The 18941-nt window shown below is 41.3% G+C and overlaps 1 protein-coding gene and 1 long non-coding RNA gene across 8 annotated transcripts in view; one reads left to right on the forward strand and one right to left on the reverse strand.

The window, feature by feature from the left end:
• Positions 1–18941, reverse strand: part of pde10a (phosphodiesterase 10A) — a 61987-nt gene that overhangs the window by 25508 nt on the left and 17538 nt on the right. For 4 of the 7 annotated variants that reach the window (XM_038737194.1, XM_038737193.1, XM_038737192.1 and 1 more), the window contains one exon: positions 4827–4958. In XM_038737194.1, the coding sequence (XP_038593122.1) occupies positions 4827–4958 (132 nt within the window). Of the gene's footprint in view, positions 1–4826; positions 4959–16628; positions 17151–18941 lie in introns of those variants that run through there. The other 3 variants (XM_038737195.1, XM_038737197.1, XM_038737198.1) reach the window with 3 other exon arrangements.
• LOC119917114 lies at positions 12757–14395 on the forward strand. Its single transcript, XR_005447224.1, has 2 exons — positions 12757–13316; positions 13971–14395. It is a non-coding gene; the product is annotated as an uncharacterized LOC119917114 (long non-coding RNA).

Here is an 18941-nt window from a genome sequence, read left to right on the forward strand (position 1 = left end):
TACTTACACAAAGTATGGATGCAGGAAGTGGTAAAAATTAAATAAATCATATTACGATTATTTTTACAGATAATATGATTTGCGATATGATTCACAATTAGTGGGAATGATAATTTTTGCAACGCAATTTTTTATTTTTACTGAAAAACCTATTGTCATGATGATTTGTAAGCTGCACTATTGTACTTTATTATAATGCTGTTTTGTCACACATTAATTTTAGCTTCTGCAATTTGGACTCTGTACTTGGCCATATTGCCATTTTGATCATATTTCAATTAATTTTAATCATATTTTACGTGATGGTCAAAACTGCATTGTGAAAATATGTGGCCATCAACAGGAAGTCAATATAGCGTTGAGGAAGGAAATGCATTTATGTTTGTGAGCCCTCAAGAACACAAACATTGTTTTTAGTAAGGGTGGGCGATAAAAATTTCATATTAGTCGATATCAATAATTACAATGAATGCCAAATCATATTTCTTTCAAAGTTTAAAGGCTGATTTTATTCTCCTGAGTGAAAGTTGAAGAAACTAAATGGTTAATTGAGGTTTTAAACTATTCTTTATGCTCAAAACATGACAAACACAGACAGTGGATTAGTTAACAAATCTGAAGTACAACATTTAAAACAATTATAATGAAAAAATCTAATTTCAACAAATATGCATTGGCAAAATAAGTCAAATCTTTTTTCATCTCTTTTTCCTCAACAAAAGAAATATTTGCTAATTATAAATCTAATCTTTATTAAACATTTGTTGTATTGAGGGAAATTATATTTCAATAATTACTGTTACTGTTTTATTGCCCAGACCTATTTTTAAGTGAGGAACACTGAATACAAATACAACCTTGTTTGTTTAGAACAATGGTTCTCAACCTTTTTTGGGCCAGCGCACCCCTATCCATTATCCAGGTCGCTTACCGCGCCCATCAAAAAAGATGTTGGCTATCTGCACTGAATATTGTTAATTTCTTTTATTGTTGTTGTTACTATTGTTATTATTCTGGTAAAATTTCTGCTTTAACTTCAGCCTTCTGCATCAATTTAGGGTGGAAATATCTTATTATATAAAGGGAAACACAAAATTCAGGTGGCAGGTGACAATTCAAAATATATAGGCCTACTAAATATAATAGAATATAATGTGGTGAGGCTCTCTGTTGCGGTGGCAGCCCGGCTGACGGTGAGTTTCCTGTGTTTCTTTTCCTAGTTTCGCATTCTGTTTTTTCCCTGCGTCTCCTCCCCTCTCCCTCTGTGGGTGCTCTCCCTCTCTCCGCTACGGAGCCCGGCTGATGATCCACACCTGTGTCTCATCAACCTCCACCTCCGCCCGCAACACCTGCCAGCCATCAGCCTCATCTTCACCAGTATTTCAACCCCGGCCCTCCACTCCATCCCCGCTTGATCGTCGTCGCTTCAGTCCTGGTGCCACCTCAACGTTCTAGCTCTCTCAGATACCTCGTTCTTCGACCTCTTGTCTCTTGAAACTAGCCTTGTCTGTTTTTTTCTGTTTTCCCCGTCAGGTTCACTCACCTCCGTCATCCGTTCAGTCCGCTGGGCTCGCCTACCTGCCTTCTCCCCTTGCCTCGCCTCCGCAGCGCCGCACCCCCCCGTAAATCAACTTGGGCCTATTTAATATCATCCCTGCTGAGTCAACACACATGATTATGTCTTACCTCCTTTTGGCTCTTTTTGTGGGGAAGTAAAAAGTAATTGAGTTATTGACTGGACTTTATTAGCTCATCTGTTAATAACTCGTATCATAACTCAGTGTTTCCCACAGATTGACATGGATGAAGTGTAATTGTGTTGCAGCCGGGGGGCGTGCATTCGATATTGACTATCAGTGTGTTAGTCTCGAAAACCCAGCTGTATTCTAACATTAACTTAGATCTCCTTATTAGCTAGGCTTCCCGGAATATCCCTCTTGTAAATGTAACCCCTGCCATAACAAGATGTTCATGGCGTATTATAATAATAAATAAACACTTTTCCACGGTAATACCAAGAAAGAGAGCGTCAATTTTCCAGAGTTTACACAGTAAACGCCATGTGGGTAAACTTTTACAGTTGATACTCTGATTTCCCCTTCCCATGAAGGCAGCATGCAGCTGCAGCACACCTTCTCGTCCAGACGCAGTGTACTAAACTAGGTTTTAATGTTGCAGACCACGTTTTTTGCAAGTAGTTTAAAGTTTAAACTCGAATTGTTGTGAATTTTTGGTGTAAACTTGCCTTAGAATTTCCAACTAACAAACAACCCCCAAAAGCAACTCAACACCCCGCTTTCCAAAATATTGCTTCCAGCGCCCCCCATCGTCGTTGGAAACGCCCCCCGTTGAGAAACACTAGTTTAGAAGAAAACTCTGCAGGGTACCTTTAAAATGGTTCTCCACCGATTTAGCATTACTCTCTTATAACATTGTCGGACTCACAAAGAACAGACAAAAAAAAGTAAAAAAAATCAATGCAGCAGAAATATAGTCTTTTTTATTCTTCTTATTCTTATTCTCAACTGATGACCGTTTGGTCTGAGATTTAGCTGTGTTATGCTAGTAGTAGCTAATGTAGCCTGGAGCCGCTTGTCTCAAGCAGAGCTGAGGAGCGGGCTACAGAGTTCTGGTGAGCCCACTGCTTCTTTCTAACTCCACACACCAAGAATCTTTTCTTTTTCAAGCTTGTAGTCTTCAGCCCCAATGGACACTGACTCAGGTGACATCACTTGAGGCAATTTATTAGATTTTGCACAGCTCCCTCTGAAGCCACAAAAAGCTTTATACAACCTTTTCTACATCTGCAGTAGAACTCCTCAATATCCGTAAACAGACTGTAGTGTAAAATCAGCTTTTTGCAATCAGAGTTCCACTTTAAGTTGGTACTAAACACCGCATTAACACAAATTGACAGTAAAGCTGCATATGGTTTTGAATGTTACATTGTAACAATGTAAAGAGACTTTTCACCAAAACAGCCTTTCCTTCAGCATTTTCAACAATGTGGATCGCAAAATCAGTTTTCAAAGGTTAACATTATTAGCCAACTTAGATGAGAGAGAGAAACACAGAAAAAGCTGCAGAATGACCTGATATTCAAGCTAAATACAGTATTTACTCTACTTATAATCTCATTCTCATCTCAATTCTCATCCAATCAATTAATGAAGGTAACCATTTTACAAGGGGCTTTACACCTATCAAGGGATCAGTAATATAGTTTGCATTAATGCTGACCACTTTTCAAAGCAAGGCTCAGCAGTGTTTTAGCATGTTCAACATGGGAACCAACTTTGAAATTTGAAACTTGCCTGAAACATGTAAGCCATTATAACAAACGTCATGTCTGCTTTTGCTTTTTGTCAAATGCACATTATGCCTGTGCAGAAATGCAGTGCAGACTTTTCAAATCAATCAGCACTTTTGAGTCTTTGCGCAACGATAAGTTTGAGTTTTTCACTGGGATCAGTTACCTGAATCAAGCCAGTTGCAAGTCCATGCAAGTTGATTTTCCTGATATAAATGGAAACCAGAAGGGAGGTAAACACACACGTAAAAATCTGAATGCCAAAACAAGTTTTGAAAAAGGTCATGTTCAGTGTAAGTAATTTTTAGTAAACAAAATAGTTTGTATGTTTTTTTATGAATTAGTGCATCTTTAAAAAGTGGGGAAAAACTGAAGTTTTCAATTAAGAACTGAAAGAACATGACCTTTGCACTGAGAGAATCTAGTTTCATGACTCGTGATAAACTGATGAAAATCACAGAAACATAAGCCAAAAGTCTCTCGCCTTTTATTCTCTGCAATGAAGTTTTGTGAATCAGTGTTTGCTTTGCACAGGCTTCATCTGCTCTGAGCTGAACTATATGGATGGAATTAGTTATTCCTACATGGCACCAGCAAAAATGATTAACATGAGGGCCTCTATTTAGTACCTGTCAACAACACACACACACACACACACACACACACACACATATAAACTGTATACAGGAAACTGTTTGAAATGCAGGCTCAGACTTAAGAAATCAATGTCTCTGCATGGCAGTCTACTGTCTGTAGACCTCATGTAGAAAGCCACTCCAAAATGTGACAAATCCATCCGCCAGTTTCCCCCTTCACTTCATCACACCCACACCCTGAGCCAGCACAAACCCCCACCACCTCTATCCCTACCCCTCCCCTGGGCCCCCTTCAGCCGGCTGCATGTCTCTGGAGGTCGCCTCTGACGTCAGCAGCTCGACTGGGCAGAGTGCCAGCCCTCTGGGCCCTTGATGGATGTGGTTGGTCTGAGAAACAGTCCGCTGTGTGTGGAGCGCACGGCACAGACTCAACTCGGCCTGCTCAAACACATCTAATGACCCGTAAACACCCAAGATGCCCGTTTCCCCTCCCTTTCTTCAGTCTATCACACACACACTGACGATTAAAGGAGACACATGTGAAGATGAGTGATTTGTACTGCAAATGGCCAGGATAATAAATACAACCCGCAGAGGCACACTCTGCCTTGGCTCTGGTTATCCCTTGGTCTTCAAGAGAAAAGGTTTTATTTTTCAGCGCAATAAAAGCAGACGACTGACGTGGCTGCAGATATTCAGGGCAGCCTATACTTGTGGTTGACTGGTCAGGAACACATATGGGATTATGTGAGCTAAAAAGTACAAACATTTAACCAAAGACAAATATTACAGAAATTACAACTCTGCGTCAATATACTGAAATCAGCTGATCCAATCATTATGTCACAGTGATCCAGAGAGCTGCACTGTGTGTGTGTGTGTGATTTCATGTTTGTCCCTGTGTGCGGGAGTGGGTATACCTGCAGGCCTGCTGCCGGTCTTCCTCTTCAGCCATCTGTCCAACGTCTCTGCACTCACACTCTCCAGCACAAAGTCGTCCAGCATCTGCGGGTGCAGCGAGAGGTAGGCCTTCACTTTCTCATCTGTCAAGCCTGAAGAGCACAGAAACAAAACGTCTTTTAGATCATGCACTATACAACTTTATTCATGACTAAGTACAGTGTAAAAAATTAAAAATAATGCGGGGAGACTAGCGCAAAATCATCGTAATTGTAGAAGAGGATGGAGAAGAGAAAAAGGTAACAGGTGATCTCCTTTTCTTTACCGCGAAGTGAGAGCGGCAGCAGCAGCACCTAGGCTCCGGCTAAAGCTCTCAGATAGCCGAGCTAGCTCACTTATGTTTACTGTAAAGCTGTGTCTCCAGGGATAGGAGCCCCCAACAGAGGCAGCAGGATAAAGGAGGACTCGAATGTGCTTAATAGGCAATTAGGTTCTTGAGAGCTCGCTAAGTGCTGCTGTTTACTGTCTTTGTTGTCAGGGAAAAAAGCCATTTGCCAGACCATCGTTGAGTGAAAGTTGTTTTTAATACACCCGCTGGCGTCTGAGAGGCCGTCACGATGCACTAGGAAACCATGTTTATGTCACTCACGCAAATGGACTGTGTGTCTAGAACAAAGACTTGTAATGTCATCTCAGCGCGAGACCGTGACCGCAACGCTGGCATAAAATGCAAAAATAATACTTCCTGGAGAAGAAAAACAAATACTATGGCTGTGCTAAATTTAGATTTTATGTCATGGTATACAGTAAATGTATCTGTTATCAGATAATAGTAGAAAGAAGGCTGCTACATTCAGACAGTCCTGATCGGTTTTCTTTTTATACCGCTTTCTCACGAAATATCTGGTTATCAGCAGCATCTGTGAAGACTCCCTTCAAGCATAATTTACAGGAGGACATGCAGCTGGAAGGCATGTGTTCTGCCGTCAGACACTCAAATATATATCTATCTACACACACACACACACACACAGCATGAAAATATTATCACTAAGTATTACTAAGTGGGGTGTCTGTCTGAAATCATGTATGATATCAGGGTAGTGAATGGCTAAAGACGTTTCGACAACAGAACTGTGTGTGGAAGGTGGCACTGGCTCAACTTTTTTTAATTTTAGAATCAAAGTGCTGCTGACTCTGGTAAACAGTGTGAGCAGCTATCTACAACCTTTGATCCATTCCCCCAGAACAAATCATTTGATCTTCAGTCACAATAGATCATCTGCTCACTGTGTGTGTGTGTGTGTGTGTGTGTGTGTGTGTGTGTGTGTGTGTAGGTTGAGCAGGCTTGTGGTTGCTGGCAAATAAGGCAAACAGAGGTGGCGGTAAGTTTGGGGGATGGAGGATACTGTGGTCTGACGCTGTCCAGACACGAGACACAGATCTTCAGGAGCGGAACGCCTCACGAGACTCCTGGCCAGCTCTGACGCACATCGGCAGAATACGGCTTAATAAATCAGACAAAGTTAAGGGGGGTTGAAGGGAGCTGCAGGGGACAGAAAGACACAAAGAGGAGTAAAATGGGAGCGCTGCAAAAGACCCTTACGACTTTGTCCTATTTGAAACACAAAGAAGGCACTGTGACACTAAAAACAAGGACGCTGTATCAGTTTATGAATACATGTTTTGTGTCAACAGGCTCTTAAACTTATTTAGCTATCATATGTGTGCACATGAACAAAAATAGTCAAATGTCCCATTTCCATGGGGCAAAACAAACTGCAATGATTGTAATTTTGCAGTGGGCATATAATGGTTGATAAAATGGTGTTCTGTGCACAACCCTGCGCTTAAAATTACTAGCCCACACTAGCAAAAATTGGAACTTGTGAAGCCTTATTGGCAAAGCAAAAGGAAACCATGGCTCTCTTGAACAGCCACTGTTAATTTCTGACCCCTAACCTTTGCTTCGGCTGAGAAGAATGCGAAATGAACGTATGACCAAATTTGAAGTTTGTACTAACATTTTAAGTAGGGAGCATGATATATATTTGACCTATCAGGCTAACAATTGCTTAGAAGATAAAGCTGGCCACATTCTATATTTTTGTTGTCAAAAACTCACACAAATACCAAAACCAACCATATCTCAATACTTTCTGACATCCCCAACATTTATGTGGCTGTCAGCTCCAAGCCCATTTGTTCCTACTGAAGATATACTGTAAAACAGGTTACGAATATGCGCTTTTACCTAAAAAAGACAGCTGGACACTGTAGTTTTTATCACACATTATTCAAACAGGAGTTAATAGTGCATTTGTTGGGGACTATTTTCAGCTTCAGATTAAAACACATTTGGTGCTCCAGAGATCCTAACAGGCAACAGGGTGGTGTTTCTGGAGTTGACTGAACTAAACTATAGTGTTGGTGTTTATTGTAATGAAGCAACATGTCACCCAGTATTACACTGCGGCTCAGTGATATAGTTTTATTCGGTTTTGTACAACAATGAGGCTGTATTGCACAGAGGAAAAGATCAGACCAGACATATCCTATAAAACTATGTTATGACGATGCATTGATTGCTTATGGTGAATACGACAATGCAATACAATATTATGAATCATTACCGGAAGGCAGAGCACGACAGGGAAGCCTTCAAGGGTCGACTTCCTCTGGAGTAAATATAAGAGCAAAGATGTTTTGTTGAAATAATTTGGACATTTCTTTCAGTTAAAGTAGGCAGCTTCAAACAGATACTAATAATTAAATAGTGTTTGCATCTGCTCTAAGCATCAGACATAGTTCAGGTCAAGTCCACTGGTAAGCAGCTAGACACATGAAATGCATTTATCTGTACCAGTTTAGATGGTTATTGGCAAAAGACAAAAATGTAAATATCTTCAATCTCTATTAAAGCTCTCTGGAAAAAGAAGCCAGAGGAATGACTGGTTTGACCCATCAGCCACTATATTGCAGAATGATGGTGATTGATGCACTTTTTTTCTTGAACATTCCTGCTACTTTCTGCCGACCTTAGAGACTTTCCCTCTGATTCCCGCTGAAATCTTTCGAGCCACGGCTCAACCTAATGTGACCGCAGTGACACTCAGAGCTGTGGGATATGCGTCAGTGTCCTGGGCCTGTGACTACGATGGCTAATCAAAGGTGCAGCCAGATCTGTCCCACATGCTGTGGTCAAGAATGGTTAACCCCACATGTGCTCACTCAATCAGGAGAGAGAGAGAGAGAGAGAGAGAGAGAGAGAGAGAGAGAGACTGCAGTGGCAGGAGCAATGGCTTGGTCACTGGTTTGATCAGTTTTTTTTTCTTGTATTTAGTCAAACTCAGTAAAATTTTCCTTCTCTCTAGGGCCAATGCTGCTAAAGACATTGGCGTCATCAAGATAAGCACTAAATGTTTTGATTTCATTCTAATAAACACAATGTCTGACACGTCAAACATAAACAAATCAAAATGTACATATAATCCAAATCCTCATTATCTAGCTCTTTTTTGTTGATTTGTCACATTTTCAAATTTTCAATATCTTGAGCCAGTCCATGAAGTTTCGGCCAGAGCAGTTTGGTCTTCCCGTGCTTTCAGCATTAAATTATCTGTGTATGGTAGGGCTGTGCCAAGGCTGCAGCAGAGGATAATTGCTATTTAATTGGCATGTTTATGATTACGCTTGAACAGTGTCGGGAGAGGTTTTCAAATTCTGTACTCAACTAAAAGTAGCCTACCAGTAACTTATTGTAAAAATAGTAAAAGGACTTCATTCAAGTCCTATCAAAGTATAGAAGTATATTATAAAAATGTATTTCCTACTACTTAAGAATGTACTATTCCCTGTGACTATCACTATTATATATGACATTAGATTGTTAAGGCAACTCTGTGTCTGTCTTCAGCCTTTTATTTCACGAAGCTCTCACCAACGTCCGGCAGCCTCTTGCTTGGTCACTCTCTTTCTCGCTTCTTAGCTTCCTCTGTCAACGTCCTCTTCTGTCTCTTCACTTCTTCCATTAGCTTACGTTATGTTCATAGAGGCTGCTGAACCTGGTTATGTTGCCCGCTTGTCCGGCTCTGGCAAAACACCAGTGCCGCTCTCCACCAGCTGTTATTTTATGGCAGAAAACTTACACAATGTTGCTTGAAACTTGGGCGGCAAGCTAGCCAGCAACCAACGCTAGAGCACATAAAGTAACATTTCTGATATCCGAGTGTGTTGTCTAGTAAGTTTGCTAATATCAACTCAAGATTTAAAGCCAGCAGCTAAACCTCTGTCTGTGAAACCTTTAGCTGATTTTGCTCGAATCGACAAGCATCAAGTGCAAAAACACAAGACAGAGCAAGCCAGCTAAGTTATTGCTTATTAGTCCAACAGCAAGAAGGCCAGCTCAGCATCTGTCTTGCATCCTTTCAGCTCTTTTAGCTCACGCCAACGAGTAAAAGCCAGTCCAATATTTACTCTTGTCTTCAGTCTCTCTGCAGCCTCTCGCATGATATCCATACTGAGAATACCGAGCTAGCTTCTTCCAAAGAACTTATATTGTACAATCTATACTCTTTGCTTCTTCTTATAGCTAGCTCGCTGAATAGTCGTGTTGGTGTGAGTCATGCCATTGTCATGATAGGGTTCCTGCCCAGGATTCCAATGCTACATGGTGCAATGCCAGGCGCTCCGGGCCGGAGTGGCAATGACAGAGCCACCATTCACCCTATTATAAGTCAGTGTATCATCAAAATGACTTTGAAGCTATTATTCTAAGACAACATTTCTACATAATGTTGCTGTAATGCTGATTATCTCCTTTATATCCAGATAAGTAGTTTAGTAGGTTTGCTTTCCAAAATTACATTAATAATTTAGACTTTTCTCTTGAACTGTTTTTAATTAAACCATCTGACAGATTTTAATGGGAAATGTCTCTCAACATCTGAATCGTGACTAGGGGCCCCCACTTGACACTACTTTTTGTGAGGGTTCACAAGCCAGTACAGTATTTCCCTCTGAAATCTAGTGGAGTAGAAGTAGGTATAGCTTAAAATAGAAACACTCATGTATAGCTTTAATACCTTAAAAATAACTGTAACTACATAACTTAAATGATTAATCAATTAAATGTACTTTCAGGCCCAGGTGAGGGGGTTCCAGTGGGAAGCGGTGGCGGACTGGGCACCAGAACTGGAGCCAGGCTCAGCAGCCTCCCAGTAAACGCGGCCGGACTGACACTGAACACAGCCTCAGAGGCTGACGGAGGCCAGTTTGACGACAGGGAAGACAGTACAGAGGTGATTTATACTGAGAAGTAAGGGAATTTGTGAATAGAGTTTTTGTGACGTTCTTTACTTACAGCCGAGAACGGAGCGTATCAGGACTGTGAATGGAAAGCCTCAGAGACTGACGGGGCCAGTTTGATGACAAGGAATACAGTGCGGAGGTGATTTACAATTGCTCAGGCCAGGGGTCTAACTCCCCCTCAAGTGGGAGAGGAGCGAGAGTGAGGTTAGGCATTAGAGAGGCAGCAGCAGCATGTAGAGCCAGAATATTTTCGCATCTAACTTTGTGAATTAAGGGTTTATTTCAACCAAACATCTGAAATACTACGCAAGACAGTTTTGGTGAGTTTTATTTTGTTTGTTTTACAATAAGTTAATAAAGCAATGAAGCTAATATTAGTCTTAGGACTATACAATCGGACTATCGCCTCTAGAAACACGTGGCGTTGCAACACAGGACAGGTTAACATGCTAACTTCAGTAGATACTGTATCTCTGCAACATAATACATATATGTCTTTGACATAATGTCAGAACACATTCTGTTGATAATGTTGAGGTAATGTTGGCTTAAGTTTTAAATTATAAGTATGTCCATATCTTCATTCATTCCACATTGCACCTTTAAATGACTTTGAGTCTAAATTAAGTCAGACAAACGTATAGGTGGGAAACAGTGTTTTGTGGAGCATGTTTGTGAGTGACTGAAGCCCAGTTGGCAGAGATTTTGGGGCCTGACTCAGACTCGGGCTTCCTGTGTAAAAACTGAAGCCTGAGTTCATGCAGTGAGGTATCGTTGCATAACACTTATCTTGAGTACAGCACACCACGCCCTGGGACTGGGAAGGGAAGGCCAAACCAGTCACCGTCTGTCTGGGACTCACATCCAAGTTTCAGAACGAACACGCTCCTGTTCGACGGGGAGTGCTTTTACAGACAGCAAGGGCTGGGTATCTGTATTGTGTCAGCACCAGTTTGTGGTATTAATATGGAATTTCAGGCATCAAAACATCCTTAAAATGCTTCAAAACAGTAAATACTTGGGAGCTGCAATTCAGATTTATGAGCATTTTTATTAAGGAAATCAATTAGGCATGGTCTGACTTTATATGGAAAAGTAAATGGCTTGTAGAGATGCTGTAAACTGTAAGTAATTCACTCCCTCGTATAATAAAATGTGCTTTCAACATTTTTTCATGATTTGTATTAGTATATATCGACTTTAAACTATTGAAACAGAACTGAAGAGTCAATTGTGGTGAGATACCATATACAGGTCACAAGCCATAGCAAGACATTTTGCAGGTCAACATTTAGACAAGAAGGAAAGCCCGACACTATTTGTGACGCTAAATCTCCTTTAGAGAATAGGAAAAGAAAAGAAACCCTTGTGAAGCAAGGGCTCATTTGTCTCTCTCTGCCTTTATTTTACCATTTACATTTTGTGTGATTTAAGCCTGCACAGCCTCTCAGTCACTGTTCTGATGCAACACCACGCTTTATGCCATCACTTTATTTTTCATGTGAAAGCTGAGAAACAGAGATGGTGACTGCACTGGATGTTTCCAACTGCAGACCCACATCCTCTTTTTCTGTTCTATTTGTAAATTAGATTTTTTCAATAAAAGTGTCTGTCACGACAGAAAACTCTACATGTCACAAAGTATGCTCCTTACCCAAAGCAGTCCCATAAGAATGTCAATTCAGGTGAAAGGATGATTTTTATCATTAAATTTAAATATCAATTAAATTGTCAGATTGTTTTTGATACATTTAGTAATCATTTTAGGGTTTGATTTGTCCATTTCCCAACATTACAAAAATGATCAACCCAAAGTGGTTGAACTATTCACCTTGTGGCAGTGATATACAAAAACAGGACACCTGTGGTTACAGGTGCAACAGAGCACACTTCTGAACACACCAATTATTAATAGGTGGTGTTGAATTTCTCGATAATGGACGAAACTGTCGACTGCCCAAATCGATTGCATTTGCAGCAGCTCGAAAACAGTACGTTAGAATTTGCAACATATCTTCATAAACTTTAAATAAATAAACATTTAAATAAATGTTCAAAATGATTGGCAAGTCAAATTATGTAATGACGTCTAATAAAAATGATCTTCAAAAGTCATGGTGAAGAAAAATATTTGATATACTATAAATGTTCACGAGCTAGCCACATAGGCGGATATAATTCACAAACCTTTTGCCCTCAATTTAGCCTGTCAGGTTAACTCAGGTAAGACTCTTTCCCAACAACAGACATTACACATCCTAGGGGTAAGAGCTGTTTAACAATGCTTCTCAGCTGAGAGAAAGTTGATGAGACATTGACTTAGTTGGATGGAAGGTGGTTATTGAAGGTGAGGTGTGACTTATTTTGACCTGGGCTGTTATTTGGGTGACTTGGGCTTTCTGCATAAAATGGCTATTAATGGATACATTTTCAAGATTTGTTAGTTTTTGCAAAAATACTGCAAAGATAAGAGAAAAGTGCAAGCTGTATCAAATAATATGAGGAGAGTTATTAAATTCTTCCTATGTAAGCTTGCACATTCCTGCAGGGAAAGTGTTGATTTAATTAAAACAATAAACTCAGATATGCAGATAAAGGAACATTTTAAGAGCTGCCAAAAACAACAACTGGCTTCACCCTATCATCATCTCTCCTCTCTATTTCCCATTGAGCAGTAAGCTATCTGTGTGATAGTGAATGTGTGTCTTCGGCGTTCCTGTCAGACGCTGTCGACTCGAGCAATGTCAACAGCAGAGGCCGACCACGGCAGTGCTGATGTTTAGCAAGCAAGATGTTCCTCCTCTGCAACACATAGATGAAAAATGCACGAGAGAAAAAGGGAAAAGACCACTTCTCTTGAAGCGCACTCCGTCTGGCAGAGAGTCAAGGGCAAGCTGCCAAGGTACTACTTTTCACTTTCCTGACATGAGGCTGAGGCAGGAACAGGGAGGGGGGGCTGTGGGTGCGTGCGTCAGCAGGTCCGCCTGGGACTCCCTTGCCAGGAGGTGGGAAGAGCATGTGGTTCTTATCTTATCTATGGGAGGGCTGGAGCACAGCGGCCAACACTGACATTCAGTGAGCGGCAAAGAGGGGAAAAAAGAGCGCACACCGAAAATGAAAACGCTTTGACTTCTGTCCCACTGCTCACTTCATTTATTGTTTGAGCCTGTGAACCTGGATATGTGTGTGTCCATATGCAGGTGAATACACACACACACACACACACACACACACACACACACAGCAGCTAAGGGTGAGGTGACCGGTGCAGCTAAATCAATACACCAGTCAGTGAAAAGGTGTCAAATGAATAAAACGCAGATTCAACCTGGACTTTAACTGCAGTCCCATCCCTTTTAGAGACACACCTCCACATGGCGAAAAGAACCACTGCTGCACAAACATGCAAGATCACACCTCATACTTGAGAGGGGGGTTGGGGGGAGAGGGATTTCCATGGAAATGTAATTTGGATTATTTCCACTTGCATGGTCCAGGTCATTAGACGTAAAGGGTAAGGGCTATAAATGGCAAACTGAGATGTAGATAAGGCATGTCCCTTGATCCACGGCCTAATAGTGTGGTCACAGGCAAGCAGCAACACTCGGACTGCTGTTACAGACACACAGCAGGTCAACCTTCACCTTCAACTAAAAAGGTATAAACTCAAAATTTTCTTGTGCATTTCCTTGAGTGAAAGGAATCTGAACAACAGCCAGAGGTTGGTGAACACACAGCCTACAACAGCGTTGAAAGGGAGCCTTAACAGTAAAGCTGCAGTTGCTGCCTTGGAGTCAGCATCTCGCCCGAACTTGTGGTTTGATGTAGCGCTCCGTTCCCTCGTCTCTCCCCAGGGCCAAATCAGTGATCGGGGGGTCATGTTCCCCGCTCCACATCTGGACTGATGCTGAACTCTGCAGCCGCTCTCCAGAGGGGCCATTGGGGACCCGGTAATGAGAACCACAGATCCTTGCGTCTTCTCCAGTGCTGTGTTCCTTTATGAGCCTTGACACGAGGACAAGTCGTAAAGAAATCTACATGCATGTGGCCTTTTCCCATCCCCTCAGATACCAACCCGCGACAAGCAGACGAGGGGGTCAATGGACGCCTTGAGGAGAATGTCATCTGTTTCACCGCTCAGATCGTGCACTGTGCCCTGGCACTGATCCAGCCCTGCACAGATCTTGATGTGAAAAAAAAGGGTGCCTGCATAACAAGCTAATTTTCTTTGGCTTGAATTTCCTGAGAGTTTAAATAAACACTTAAGACAAATCACAAAGAGAGGCTATTTGGCCTGTGCTCAGCCCAGTCTGGAATTATTTAGCCATTCAAATTTCACTCAAGCTTTAAATTTTCATATTCTAATCACACCACGCACTATATGTGTTTCATATATTCAGTGAGTGTGCTGAGAGAAGTCCTCACTGTGAGAGAGAGAGGGCATGCGGTGGGGCAGGAAATGCCCAGCGTGAGCACTTCCTGCCTGACAATGCAGCCTTCTTCACTGACTTAAGCGATTCTTCGACAACCAACTGGGTTTTTTAAATGCCTGAGAGATGACATTAGGGCTGACCTAGACTGACCTCTGATACTTACCAGAGGTATCCACAAAAAAACAACCCATACAAACACACATATGCATGTGTATGTTCCCGCAACATGAGGCTACAAACAGCTATAATATCCCAGAACTTACTCACCACTTAGAATTATAGGAGCAAGCAGGGAGCGAATGAGCCAACATGTTGTCTTTGCAAACTGGAGTCTGTCTCTCCAGGGAGGACTGGGTTTGATGGACAGACCAGCAACCAGTCCCATATCAGAATGGACAAACAATGATAGGAGGATAATACGCCAGCAGATGCCACAGAACAAAACAGCTCTTATTGCCACCATGTACTCCTCTGCATTGGATACATCTGAAGTTATCACACGTCTAAAAGAAAGCAGTAAATGTAAACAGCGCTATAATAACACGCGGAGCAGACGATGACTCGTATTCTGAAATATATGTGTCCATGTGTTTCTGTGACTGTCAAAAAGCCTTGGATAAAGTTTAATCAAATTATTCCCTCATCTCAAACCAGTCACGGGGAAACATGCAGTGAGAAGGCAAACAGTGTGTCAAGTTAATCCTACATTTAACCCAGATTAATTGACAGCTGTACAACATTTGAAAAAAAAAAAAAGAGAGAAGCCTAAATGTGAGCTGTGATACTCACACATAATGACAATTATAGCAAAAATGGAAGCAGATAGCTACTTGACTCTGACAGCCACCCGCAGCTACTGCTGTTTTGTAAATTCAAAAAGTGTGGAAGCTGTGTGAAATCTGAAATTCATGTCCTTTTTTGGTCAGTATGATGGGAGGGATACCTACATACTGTAACTCAATAATACATTCCATGACTGCAGTTTAATGCTATGTGTACTTTGGCATCACTCAGTATCCCAGGCCCCAAAGTGCTAACTTGTTATTATGGGGTTGCCACTAAAGGTCACTTGAGGTGCCACTGAAACAACTGGAGCCGCTGTTATTCATGTGGCATGCAGAGAGTGTTGAAGTTACGATTACAGAAATGATAAATTACAATGATTCCTGAAGTATAAAGTTCCCACAGCAATTATTATAGAAGGTACAAAACCAGATAAAATAACAACATATGCAACAGGGACTAAATTAACCACTGAGTAGCACAGACATGCTAAGAAAATATAAGTATATTAAAGGCCAATATTGGGGATATTTACTGTAGAGACAGAAAACTAATCTTCCTGTGTATTTTTCTTATGCTGGCACCAATTTCTCAATATATTTAATTTTTCTTTTTCAATAAAAATTGTGTTCGTGGAGGATACCTGGCTCAGACATTTACAATTAAAAAAATTATGAAATAAGATTTTTAGTGGGACACTAGACATTTATCACAGCTTTGGAATTTGAATATTAATATTTTGAGACATGTTAATATTAATAACTATGTGAATATTACAGTAAATATTTTTTTTATATAGTAATTTCTATAAGAATATTAACCCTGAACACACATTTCTACAGGACTATTTTTTAAGAATAATTATACTTCAGGAGTGAGCAGTATTTTCACTTTCTATCTTTACTCCGGCGCAAGCTGTAGCCTTCGCTTTTTGAAAGCATGTCTCACTGTAGCAGCACTGCTGACTGTTCGCTCCGTGACAAGCCGGACCAACTCAAATCCGAGATGGGATTCATAAACACGCTCTATATATTTTATTAAAAAGGTCGGAAGAGAAACGCCACATTCTCCGAACTGCAAGTCCTGCCCGGTCCCCCTCCGATGTAGTCCCACCCATCTAGATCAGCTATCACTCTGTCATTCATAAAGTTGGGTAGACACAGGGGCAAATTTAACGTACGTCTGCAGGACCAATTCGCGATTTACTGCCCTACTGAAAGTCAAAGCTTTTTATGTGTAAATTTCAGAGATGATTTTTTGATTTATTCTTTAAATATTTTAGTCAAAACTACCTACTTGCACCCAGGAAACAGTCCGTTAACCTTCTGAAACAGCTTGTTGAAGACGGACCATCTTCCATTTCGGATTGCGAGCGCAAAAGACAGAGGAGCCACGGAGAAAAGTGCGCCTCTGCAGCTGCAACTTGGTGCGTCTGGGCAAAAACCAAAACTATTCCAGTTGAGGTGATGGTGTCCTCAATGCTTCAGGCTGTGCACGGTTTAGGAAGGGCGAGAAGAGCAGTGTGCTGCCCCCCTCCCCAACCCACCCCCGCCCCCTCCACCAGCGCTATGACCCAGCACCGCTGGCCGAGGTGTAGCTACAGTCGGCCCGCCTCCTCGGCGTGGTGGCTCCGTTGTGGATGAGCAGCAGCAGACTGGGAGAGCGGAGACGTCGACGCACAGACACAGAGAAATGGGAGTAAACACACACACACACACACACACACACACACACACACACACACACACACAAGGAGAGAGAGGGAAAGAGACGAGCGCGCCACTGTCAAGTGAGCCACAACTATTACGCACGACTTCCACTCTAATTTTCAAAATAAAAACCTTCAACGCTGCAAGCCGTGTAGGCTGCCTTGAAAGGAATAGGCCCATTGAAATAAACATAATGATATTTTATCAAGCATTTAGGTAGGTTACACAGTATGATATATTCATGACGCGTATGGTTAAATAGGCCTTTATGCACATTTTCGATTGTACTGCAACATTCACAAAGACACCAACACCACGAGAGAGAGCTCAAAAATGTGTCATCTTCTAAAAAAAAACCTGATTATCAATATTTCTACATGTAAAACTCATCCAGCACACTTTGTTTTCTAAACAAACCATCACGTTTATTTTAATTTGAAGTGTAAACCGTCCTTGTTTCCGGTGTGTTTGTGTAATTGACGCGTCTGGGAAGCGCATTCTCGACGCTGCTGAACTGCTGTTCCTGTTCCTGAATTTGGGTGCGTGAAGGGGGCTGAGCCACATGTCCAGCGCTCTCCGGAGACACGCTGCTTTTTCCTGATCCACGACTCTGTGGTCAAGGAGGAGACGGCCTCCAAATTCACAGCATGGTAGGACAAAGAAACTATCATACAAGGACTTAAACGTGCAGCAGAAATTACCCTGGTTTAAGCTCTTTCTGTCTGACCAACGTGCCCTTTAGCAAGGCACTGAATTCCTTGAGGTGCCAGAGCCAACAATGACCTCTGACCTCCTCAGCAGAGTTAGCTTAAACACAGTCTGTGAGAGTTAGGCTGGGTATGACCAAACCAAACTTGTGTTCAATAAGCACCACGATTCAGCCTTTCAAAAGGCAACCATTAATACAAATAAATAATAAGCATTTAAAGACACACTTTCATTGGGTGCATCACAAGAAAAACTTATATAATGTACAAAAAACACATAAGCAGTGAGTGTATGTGTGAGAGTGAGCGAGCAAGCAGGGATAGTCTAAACATAGATCCTACCAAAGTCTAATTCGTGTCTGTCTAGCTGGAGATTTTACATGAGATTCTTTTGTCTGAAGTAAATAAGATTCGTCTTTCTGCCTTTTTCTGGACCACTGCTGATATTTCAGCTCCTGACTTCAAATATCTGCAGAGACCTGCATGTGCTAAAGGAATGTATTCATTTGATTTATTTTTATTTATTTATTTATTCCACCAGGCTAACTCAGTCCTACATTTACATAAATTATAATTGTAAATATCGCCTTGAATTGGCACGGTAAAATAAATCAATGTTGTCCATTCCTTTAGCAAAGGCCTAACTGCAAATGACTGCAAAAACTGCACATCCGCAGTCCAACTGAAATGTTTAGACATGCTCACTAGAAATGTAGAGTTATAATCCTAAAATATTAATATTACATCCAGTCCCTTAGTGATAATAATAAATATAATAATCTAATTAACCTCAAATTCAGGTCACCCAGATGAACATTTTACGTTCTGCACTGACTGGAGAGGCAATCTGGAGAAAAAACAATGGAAGCTGAATACACAGATGCGCAATTATAAGAATGCAAATGAATCATTTGGCATCTATAAAGGTGGCACAACTAAGATATTAAACCACAGAATTTCCCCATTGCTTGATTTCTTTTATTTATTATTTTCAATTCAAGTGTTGCTCAAAGGATTTCCTCAGCTAGAGCTTTCTCTGAGGTATTTAGGGCCACACTTTGCCTTAAAGCTAGCCAATGAATGCATCCCTACTGGTTTTATATTTAGTTTATATTTGCATGAACAATATCCCTGTAGCAAAGAGACACATCATTTATTTACAGGACATTGTCAGAGCAAAGCAATCCTGACAT

The sequence above is a fragment of the Micropterus salmoides genome, unplaced genomic scaffold (genome assembly GCF_014851395.1).
Source record: "Micropterus salmoides isolate LMB-PRFRI ecotype aquatic unplaced genomic scaffold, ASM1485139v1 Ms_hic_scaffold_22, whole genome shotgun sequence".
Classification (NCBI taxonomy): domain Eukaryota; kingdom Metazoa; phylum Chordata; class Actinopteri; order Centrarchiformes; family Centrarchidae; genus Micropterus; species Micropterus salmoides.